The 9,999-nt window shown below is 59.3% G+C and overlaps 1 protein-coding gene and 1 long non-coding RNA gene across 4 annotated transcripts; one reads left to right on the top strand and one right to left on the bottom strand.

Moving 5' to 3' along the window:
• Nucleotides 1-7: 7 nt before the first annotated feature.
• LOC147820741 (uncharacterized) lies at nucleotides 8-1,281 on the bottom strand. The gene is made up of 2 exons (XR_015448259.1): nucleotides 1,132-1,281; nucleotides 8-247 (listed from the first exon to the last, which is right to left on the bottom strand). It is a non-coding gene; the product is annotated as an uncharacterized LOC147820741 (long non-coding RNA).
• Nucleotides 1,282-1,291: 10 nt separating this feature from the next.
• Ssrp1 (structure specific recognition protein 1) lies at nucleotides 1,292-9,805 on the top strand. Of its 3 annotated transcripts, none has more exons than XM_004869782.4 (17): nucleotides 1,292-1,434; nucleotides 1,865-1,994; nucleotides 2,398-2,583; nucleotides 3,377-3,482; nucleotides 3,700-3,890; nucleotides 3,973-4,203; nucleotides 4,345-4,448; nucleotides 4,527-4,655; nucleotides 4,735-4,956; nucleotides 5,640-5,712; nucleotides 6,079-6,217; nucleotides 6,294-6,339; nucleotides 7,135-7,264; nucleotides 7,920-8,090; nucleotides 8,180-8,268; nucleotides 8,946-9,135; nucleotides 9,372-9,805. In XM_004869782.4, the coding sequence occupies exons 2-17, from the start codon at nucleotides 1,941-1,943 to the stop codon at nucleotides 9,438-9,440; spliced, it is 2,130 nt and encodes a 709-aa protein (XP_004869839.1). In that variant the 5' UTR covers nucleotides 1,292-1,434; nucleotides 1,865-1,940; the 3' UTR covers nucleotides 9,441-9,805.
• The last annotated feature ends 194 nt before the right edge of the window (nucleotides 9,806-9,999 follow it).

The raw sequence follows: 9,999 nt of genomic DNA, 5'->3' as shown, positions 1-9,999 counted from the left end.
TTATCTGTCTCCCGCCGCTGCTCCCTGCTCTTCGGCTACATCCTTGTCCCAGCTCGCCAGCTGCCTCAGGGGCTCCCCAAAGTCCCGGAGATGCCCACCCTCCCGTCACCTGGCACCTTCGGAGCTGAGCCAAGCACCTCCACTCCTGAGGCTGCCTAACTCCATCCAACTCTGCAGCCAGCCCCTCATTTGCTGGTTGCCTCCACACAGCAAGAGTGGGGGTCCGCTTGGACACTTCTCTGGGTGTCTGGAGAAGGGATGAGTAGAGTCACCTATCTCTAACCCCAGCTGGCAAGGGCTGCCTCTGGCATGATAGCAGTTTCCTTTCTCACCGTCAGGCTACTTATCCAAACCTTTAGTCAGGCTGTGGGCCCTGGAAGGCTGGGGCTGTTTGTATCGTGCACTCAAAGCCTGGAAGCGCGCTGGATTTGTAATGAGCCTACATTGCATACGCACTAAGTCTAACTGAATTTATAATGCGAGGCAGAGCTAGCTAGGGGACCATTTAACCCAGGGGTTAAAGCCGCGCGTTTCGGGACAGTGGGGCTTTTTTGTCGTCTGCTGCCCTGGAGCTGGGTTAGCACGCTGTGGTCAGGACTGCGTGGGAAATGTGGGGTTTAAATATTGTCTTTACACAGCACACATACTACCCATCACCCCGGACAGAGCCGTTGAGACCATGCTGGAAGAGAACCGGCCTGGTTTTCGGAGACTGGGCTCCAGTCTCCGGCTTCGTGGCCAGCCCCCCCCCCCCCCCGAGGCCCGGGAAACTCCCGTCTCCTCATCCGCACAAAGCGACGGGCCGGTCGGCGTCTCTTACAGGCCCTGCCACTCCGGGGTAGCCCGGCTTCCGCTGCCCCTGCTGCCCTGGCCGAGCAGCTCCAGGTCGGTTCCGGCTCGAGGTAAACCCGACACAGCACTCGCCGGCCCTGGGCTCCGGCGGGGGCCCGGCCTCGGGGCTGGGGCTGCACCCCCGACTTTCCTCGCCTGGCAGGCGGGCTCTCCCGCACGCGCACAAACCGTGCAGCAGGAGGGACGCACGTCCTCCTCCCAGCACACACCCAGCCCTGTGGAAAGCCTCAGAAAGCACACGACTCCCCCTTAGAATCTAGTCACCCCTGGCCCAAGGACCTGCAACCCCCAACTACGGAGCTTTCCACGTCCCCATTTGCGAGTCAGTAGGCATCGGAACGGGATTAAGACTCCCTCAAGTCATCCAGCGTCGCCGACGCTCTGCTCGCCGGTCTCGTCGGCCGGCCCGGCTCGCGCCCTTCTATCCGGTCTTCCTCTCGATGGTCCGGGAGCGACTTCCGGTGGCGGGACTCGGGGCCGCGCACGCGGGAAAAGCTCCCCTGGCGTCCCCCGCCCCCTCCCTCGCGTTCCCCTCTCGCCCACCGCCCACCCGGGGCCGTCGCGAGGCTGCCGCTGGAAGAGGTGAGTGGTCGGGATCCCGGGTCCCCAGGCGGGCGCGGACCCCGCTCCCCCGCGGGATGCTCACGATGGGCCGTTCCGCGTTCAAATCCGCGGGCGGCGGGCGAGACCATCCCAGGAGGAGGGTAGCAGCGCGGGTACGGGCCGCGGAGCGTGGGAGCTGGGGAGGGGCCCTGCACGCCGCGCCGATCTGGGGTGCAGGGCACGGCTGCTCCTGCGGGGTCCCCAGGGTGCACCCTAGGGTGTCGGGTTGGGGTGTCAGCGGCCCAGCCGGGTCCGGCTGCGGCATCCCCGACCTCGCCTGCAGCTCCCGGCGGAGCGGGGCCCCGGACATGCCCCGCGCAGCTGTGGTCGGCGCTCGGCACCCGGCCGGGCCGCCATCGCAGCGAGGCGGCGGTGCCTTGCATGTCCGTCTTCCCCCTCCTGAACCCAGATCCCCGGACCCCTGAGTTTCTGCACCCCTGTCCAGGAGCTAGAGCCTGGCTCCCGGCCACCCCGGGGAGGTCAGCATGGCAGAGACGCTGGAGTTCAACGACATCTACCAGGAGGTGAAAGGCTCCATGGTGAGCCGGGTTTGGGCTGGGGGGCCAGAGTTTGTCCTGGCAGCAACTTAACTTTGATGATGCTGCAACTTACAGACTCGAGATACTTATGATGTATCTGGCGTTTCCCCCAACAATGGGGGCAGTGACCAAGTCCCAGGGGTTACAGGAGTTTGGAGGGATTGTGCATGCTCTTTGACTCCAGTCCGTGTTGCTAACAAGATTGCGGGTCTGTTAGGCTTCCGGATGCAGGAGCAGGCACAGTCCAGGTTTCCTGGGCACTTGTTGATTTTTACTGTCCTCACCCTCAGAGCGGTTGCTGTCCTGCTCTGATGAGCTGGCAGCCAGGAGGGGTGTGGGATAGACCTGGGCCCAGTGCGGCCTGCGTACCGTGCTTCTGCATCCAGGCCAACTCTCCTGGCAGAATGATGGTCGCCTAAGGCTGAGCCGCCAGGGGATCATCTTCAAGAACAGCAAGACGGGCAAAGTGGACAATGTCCAGGCCGGGGAGCTGACTGAGGGCATCTGGCGACGGGTAGCTCTGGGCCACGGACTGAAACTGCTCACGAAGAATGGCCATGTCTACAAGTATGACGGGTTCCGGGAATCGGTGAGGCACCCTGTTGCACAGACCCCCTTTTAGTGGGCCATCGCCGTTATTTTTAAGCTTCTAGAGAGTTGGGGTTCCTTCTAATACCCATGTCACTGTTAGTTCATGCTCTATAAAACACAGCTCTTGAGGCCACTGCACAGCGCGTGTTGTGCTTTGAGGGGAGAAGTCTTGTGTGTTCGAGTTTTGACTCTAGACTTTCTACTGTCTTAATTTAGATAGTACTGGTTACTTTCAGCTAGGTTTAGAATCTTACACCAGGTGTGGTGGCACAGGTCTGTAATCCCAGCATTCTGGGAGGGCCTGGCAGGAGGATTGCAAGTTTGAGCCCAGCCTGGGCAACTTAGTGACTAGTAAGATCCTGTCTTAAAATGAAAAAGAAAATGAGCTGGGGATGGAACTCAGTGTGAAAGCCCTGGGTTCAATCCCCAGTACTACCCAGTAGGAAAGAAAAGAGAAACTTAGCTTGATGTTCTAGCTTCGGTTTTCAGTTTCAGTTAGACTTGTTTTAATTTCCACTTTCGTTGAAGCAGTATCCACACAAAGTTTAAAAAAAATCAGCTAGCACGGTGAGACCCATATCCGGGAGTATCAGTTTCTTCCTTTACTCCTCCGCTAGCCTAAGGTCTGCTTCCTAGAAACCTCTTTTTGTAACCTTTTAAGCACCCTCAGAACCAAGATGCTAAGTCAGTGTGCATTTGGGGCCCTTTTTCTGAGAGGTGATTCCAGGATGCGGAAATTGTGTGGAGGCTGCCAGAGTTACGGGTACTGCGCTCGCTCTCTTCCACTGCAGGAGTTTGAGAAACTCTCCGATTTCTTCAAAACCCACTACCGCCTGGAACTCATGGAGAAGGACCTGTGTGTGAAGGGTTGGAACTGGGGCACAGTGAAGTTTGGGGGTGAGCCCTGGGGCAGATGCTTGGGGGGAGAGTCTCGCGCCCTTCCCTCAACTGCTGTCTGAGTGGCTCCCAGATGCGTGTTTTTTGTGTATTTATTGCGCACCTTCGGTGAGGTGGTCTTGGGGGTGCAGTGGGAATGAAACGGCCTCAGTGCCTGGTCCTCGGGAGCCTTTAGGCTCCCAGTGGTCAGGCCGGATGGGCCCTGTGCTCCTCACAGGGCAGCTGCTCTCCTTCGACATCGGTGAGCAGCCCGTCTTCGAGATCCCCCTCAGCAACGTGTCCCAGTGCACCACAGGCAAGAACGAGGTGACGCTGGAGTTTCACCAGAATGATGACGCAGAGGTCTCCCTCATGGAGGTGCGGTTCTACGTGCCTCCCACGCAGGAGGATGGCATAGACCCTGTCGAGGTGAGGCCTTCGCTGGCTGCCTTGGGAACGGATGCAGCCGAGCAGGCCTCGGCTGGCCCAATGACCTGCCTGTGTCTTGCAGGCCTTCGCCCAGAATGTGCTGTCGAAGGCGGATGTCATCCAGGCCACCGGAGACGCCATCTGCATCTTCCGGGAGCTGCAGTGCCTGACCCCGCGTGGCCGCTATGACATCCGCATCTACCCCACCTTCCTGCACCTGCACGGCAAGACCTTTGACTACAAGATCCCCTACACCACGGTGCTGCGCCTCTTCCTGCTGCCCCACAAGGACCAGCGCCAGATGTTCTTCGTGGTGAGCAGAAACCCCGGGGTGGGGCTGAGCTGGTTTTGGCTGAGTCTGCAGCAGCCGATCTCGCTGGCATTTGGGGGGGTTCTGAGTCCTGAGCTCCTTGCAAGCATCAGCCGGCTTAACTTTGCCTCTCTTCCTCACCAGATCAGCCTGGACCCCCCGATCAAGCAGGGCCAGACCCGGTACCACTTCCTCATCCTCCTCTTCTCCAAGGACGAGGACATCTCCTTGACCCTCAACATGAACGAGTGAGTGTGGCCTGGAAGTGTTTCCTGGTGCCTTTCGGGGAGGGCGGAATCCGCAGCCTCACCTTGCTCTGTCCGCAGGGAGGAGGTGGAGAAGCGCTTTGAGGGGCGGCTCACCAAGAACATGTCTGGCTCGCTCTACGAGATGGTTAGTCGGGTCATGAAAGCCCTTGTGAACCGCAAGATCACGGTCCCTGGCAACTTCCAAGGGTGAGCTGGGGCTGGGCTCCCGCACCTGCTGGCCCTGCTGCTGGGCTGTGCAGCCACTCACAGGCGCCTACACCCACAGGCACTCGGGGGCCCAGTGCATCACCTGCTCCTACAAGGCCAGCTCGGGGCTGCTGTACCCCCTGGAGCGGGGCTTCATCTACGTGCATAAGCCCCCGGTGCACATCCGCTTCGACGAGATTGCCTTCGTCAACTTCGCCCGCGGCACCACCACCACCCGCTCCTTTGACTTCGAGATCGAGACCAAGCAAGGCACGCAGTACACCTTCAGCAGCATTGAGAGGTGGGGGCTCCCTCGTCCCCCCAGGCCCCCCATCCTGACCCTTCGAGGGAGCCTGGCCTGGCAGGGGTTGTGGCTTTGCAGGCTTTGAATGGAGCAGAAACTTCTTTGGCTTCACTGGGATCCGGTTAGAAAAGTTCTTTTTTGTGCTACTGGGGGTCGAACCCAGGGCCTTTGGACTGAGTTGCCTCTCCAGTGTCCTCTTTTTGTTTTGAGATGGTCTTGCTAAGTTGCCCGGGGCGGGCCTTAAAGTTCTGATCCTCCTGCCTCAGCCTTGCAGAGTGCTGGGGTTCCAGGCGTGCACCACCACGCCTAGCTAGAAGTTATTTTCTGCATCATGAAAGGGTTTGGAATGAGCTGTTTTTCTTCTCCACTCCCCCTGAGTGGAAATGCTCTCTTTCTCGGCACCGCAGCTAACACTTATTGAGCGGCCTTCGCCGGCTGCACTTGATGGGCATCTTCATGTTGAACTGCACTAACACACATCAGTACAAGACGAGGACACCCCGCCCCAGCGCACCCCTGTTCTGGGCGTTGTTGGGGAGTAGGTGACCCTCACTTCCTGTCCCGAGCTCTTTGGGGCTGGGCAGGTCCTCGGTGCCACCCTGGGGTTCTCTGAGCTCGGGCTCGGGTGTGCACCCCAGAACCGGCCCACACCTGACCTGGGGGCACTGTCTCTCCCACAGGGAGGAGTACGGGAAGCTGTTCGATTTCGTCAATGCGAAGAAGCTCAACATCAAGAACCGCGGCCTGAAAGAGGTATTGGGGCTGGGTGAGCGCTCCTGAGCCTTCTGTAGGGGAGAAGGGAGCGGGGCTCCGGCTGTTTTTCACTCTCTCTTCTCTTCTTACCCTTATAGAAAAAAGAGGTGCGTGTGACCCTCTCCCCTCTCGGTGCAGGTTTCTCCGCATGGCCTTAGATCAGGCTCCGCAGCCCTCCAGCCCCGAGGGCCTGGGAGTGGGAGGGGCTTGGGCTGACCCGTGTGTGAGGGCTGGGGCATCCGGCCGGCGGTGTGGACAGCTTGGCCCTGGGCCCCGGGCACTGCTGCTCGGAGCCCGCAGGCATGGCGGTGCTTCTGCGTGCAGGGGTCGGGCCGGGCGCCCCCTCACCCCGTCTCCCCTGGCCAGGGCATGAACCCAAGCTACGACGAGTATGCCGACTCCGACGAGGACCAGCATGATGCCTACCTGGAGCGCATGAAGGAGGAGGGCAAGATCCGGGAGGAGAACGCCAACGACAGCAGCGAGGACTCGGGCGAGGAGACGGGTGGGTGCCTGCAGCCGGGTCTGGGAGGGGGGGCTGCTGGGGCTGTGCTGATGCTCTCTTCCCTGTTCTCTTCCAGACGAGTCCTTCAACCCTGGGGAGGAGGAGGAGGACGTGGCTGAGGAGTGAGTGTGGGGCGTGTTCTGGTGTTAGCACAGTGACCCGCACGGGGTGTCATGGGACGTGTCCCCTGCAGTGTGCAGGGCCGTGCTATGCCTGGCGTGTCTTGAAGCCAGGAAGGACAGTGGGAGGAGCTGGGGTTGCAGAGACACAGTTTCCCCACTGTGCGAGCCAGCAGCTTCTGGGTGCTCCATGAGCCAGGGCTTTTGATTCACATGTCAGAAACGGCACAGGCTGATGGTGTGGAAGGGCGTTCTGAATCTGAGTAGCTGCTGAGCCTGGGGATGAGATTGGTTTCAGCCCCTAACCAGAGCGAGGTGCTCCAGTGAGAGAAATCTGTTACCTGAATTGGTTTTCACAATCTTAGGTTTGCCCCAGGCAGTGCCAGATGACCCCCCGGGAGTCTGAGTGGGCTTTAACCCTGCGGGCCTCTTCCCATGGCCCGCCTTGCATGTGGGCCCTGGGGTCCCCGGCCCTTCCTGGCACTGAGGCGTGCCCACCCTGAGCTGAGGCTGTGCCTGGGTTGGGCCAGGGCGGGCAGCTGGGGCTCAGCCCGGAAGGACTGGAAGCGAACACTGGCCAGCTGTCTTCCTGGGGAAGCCAGGCTCAGGGAAGGCAATTAGCCGGGGCAGCTGGCATGGCCCACCCCAGGCCCCCGATAGGAGTCCCAGGCGCTGTTTCCCTGGTTGGTGGGAACAAGCAGAGCAGAGCCCATGTCTGCCCTGACCGAGGAGTCGCCACGCACCCCTGGTCCATTCATGGGGGTGGGGGCAGCCGAGTCTGAGCCCTGTCCCTGGTAGGTTCGACAGCAATGCCTCGGCCAGCTCCTCCAGCAATGAGGGTGACAGCGCCCGGGAAGAGAAGAGGAGGAAACAGCTCAAAAGGGCCAAGGTGGCCAAGGATCGCAAGAGCCGCAAGAAGACCGTGGAGGTGCAGTCTCTTGTAGATGGGGCGTGTGTGCGGGTGTGCCCTGTCTGTTCTCTTGACCTCTGTCCACCGTTGGTGGGACCTGCGGGTTGGTCCTCTGGGGGCTGCTTTTGTAGCCGGTGATTTTGGCCTTAAAAGGATCTTGGGAGTTTTCCTGAGCTCATTTGCTTTGGAAGGTCTGAATTAGGAGAGGCCGCCCTGTCCCAGGGATCCTCCTGACCCTGTCCCTGCCCGTGTCAGTCAGCTGGAGGTCGCTGTGACAAAATGCCTGAGGAAGTCTCGTAAGGGAGGAAAGGGTGATGTTGGCTCAGGCTCAGTGTCCGTGTGTGGTGGCTGGCTCTGTGGCTCCAGGCCTGTGATGAGGCAGGAACATCAGGGCAGTGGGGTGTCCAGTGAGGAAACCGCTCACCCCATGCCAGTCAGGAAGGAGATGAGCGAGGAAGAGCCAGGGAGGAAGGGGCCAGGTCCCGAGGTCAGGCTGCACGACCCCACGTTCTTCAGTTAGCCCCCATTTCCGCCATCACTTTGTGACCTTGCCTCTGATAAAGGCGGCACCTTTGTGACCCGGTCACCCCCAAAGGTGACCCAAGTAATTCCTTGGAGGACACGAGGGGTATCTGGGAACTGGAGGGCTCATGGCATCTGGGTCCCTCCCCAGGCGAAGAAGGGCAAAGACCCCAACGCCCCTAAGAGGCCGATGTCTGCGTACATGCTGTGGCTCAACGCCAGCCGGGAGAAGATCAAGTCCGACCACCCTGGGATCAGCATCACGGACCTTTCCAAGAAGGCCGGTGAGATCTGGAAGGGGATGCCCAAGGAGAAGAAGGAGGTAAGGGGCGGCAGGAGGAGGAGGGATGCTGGGCACGGGTTCATCCCGCACCACACAGATCTGACCGCTGCATCTGTCTACGCTGGCAGGAGTGGGACCACAAGGCTGAGGATGCCAGGAGGGAGTATGAAAAAGCCATGAAAGAATACGAAGGGGGCCGAGGTGAGCCTTCGAAGAGGTGAGTTGCGGCCACCATGAACTCAGCAGCCCTGGAACTGGAACTGGTGTTTAGCAGATTTATTTTTGCAGGGCAGACATGAGAGTTGGGGAATTAAAGATCATAGCTGTTCCTGAGTGTGGTAGGGCAGCGCTTCTCAGACCTGGGTGGGCCATTGTCCAAGGATGGGTGATTATAGGGAATTCAACTCACTGGATAGATAAGGCCCATTTCCCTAGCGGGCCAGTTGTATTTGAAGGTGTGGGGAAATTTAGAAAAAAATTATTGTAAAGCAGGTGTGGTGGTGCACACCTGTAATCCAAGTACTCGGAAAGGCTGAGGCAGGAAGACTGCAAGTTTGAGGTCAGCCTGGGCAACTTAGTGGGACCTTAAGTGGGAAAATAAAAAAGGGCTCAAGATACGGCTCCATGCAGGGGCCCTGGGTTCAATCCCCGGTGCTGGGGAAAAAAATTATGGAGCATAATGGAAAGTTCATGTGAATTTTAAAAGACAAAGCAACATTTTCACACCAGGGGCTGCTTCAGCCATGACCTATTTCTTGTGCTCCCTGGGGCCTTCGGGTGCCATACACGGCTGTTTACCTTAACAAGCAGTGAGAATGTGGCTGGGCTTGGGAAAGTCTGCGGGGCTGAGGGAGGGAGCTGAGGTCCAGCCTCTCCTCCCTCTTGCTGCTCTAGGGACAAGTCGAAGAAGAAGAAGAAAGTGAAAGCCAAGATGGATAAGAAATCCACGCCCTCTCGGGGCTCCTCATCCTCCAAGTCTTCGTCCAGGCAGCTAAGTGAGAGCTTTAAGAGCAAGGAATTTGTGTCCAGCGACGAGAGCTCTTCAGGAGAGAACAAGAGCAAGAAGAAGAGGCGGCGGAGTGAGGTGAGAGAGACAGAGAGAGAGAGAGAGAGAGAGAGAGAGAGAGAGAGAGAGAGAGAGAGAGAGAGAGTGTGTGAGAGCCCAGCTTGAGGTGGGAGGGGCACTGAGTCTGCACGGGTCTGTGAGAGGGGTAGGTTGGAGCTGGGGTGACTGGTGGCTGTTGAGTTGCAGGAGGAGGTGGGGTTCCCGACCCTCCTCCAGGGCTCCCCACCTTCCAGTTAAGAGAGCTTTGGGTTTAGGACTCAGAAGAAGAGGACCTGGCCAGTACTCCCAGCTCAGAGGGCTCGGCGTCTGGATCCGACGAGTAGAGGAGGAAAACTGCCCACCTCTAGCTCCTGCCCGAGTCTCCCTACCAGTTTCTCCTCCCGAGACATGGTCCTCGTATTCCGGATTCCGTGCCACCCGAAGCCGCTCTGAAGGTGGCACGCACGTCCCAGGGGCCTGGGGGGGGTCCTTGTAACTGGGAGAGAGTGGATGTGAGGCTGGGCAGGGCAGCATCCCCACCTGGTCCTCCGCCAGCCTTGAGGACTTGGCTGTCGCTTGTCCTGTGCCCGTTGCCGCAGCAGGGTCAGGCAGACAGGCCTGTGGCTACTTTGGGGCCTATTTCTACGTTTATTTTGTATTTCCGGTCTGTGAAATTAACATTTATTAATAAAGGGATCTGACTTTGGAAGCCATGTCCACGTGTCTCCTTTTTCCAGCCCTGTAGCAGTTTGTACCCACCTTCCACGGTGTGGGTGGCCCCCCGCCCTGCCGGGCAGCCGGTCTCCAGGTGCATCCTGCTCTGCTCCTGCCTGCCGGACCAGCATCAGTGTCTGGCCTGAGAGTAGAATGAGCGCTGATCTGATTAGCAAGGATCTCTCTCCT

This window comes from Heterocephalus glaber, unplaced genomic scaffold (genome assembly GCF_053883595.1).
Source record: "Heterocephalus glaber isolate CG9 unplaced genomic scaffold, H.glaber_assembly_v1.0 deba00001805, whole genome shotgun sequence".
Classification (NCBI taxonomy): domain Eukaryota; kingdom Metazoa; phylum Chordata; class Mammalia; order Rodentia; family Bathyergidae; genus Heterocephalus; species Heterocephalus glaber.
The sequence above is the reverse complement of the archived record's forward strand: the minus strand, read 5'-3'. Positions and strand labels throughout refer to the sequence as shown.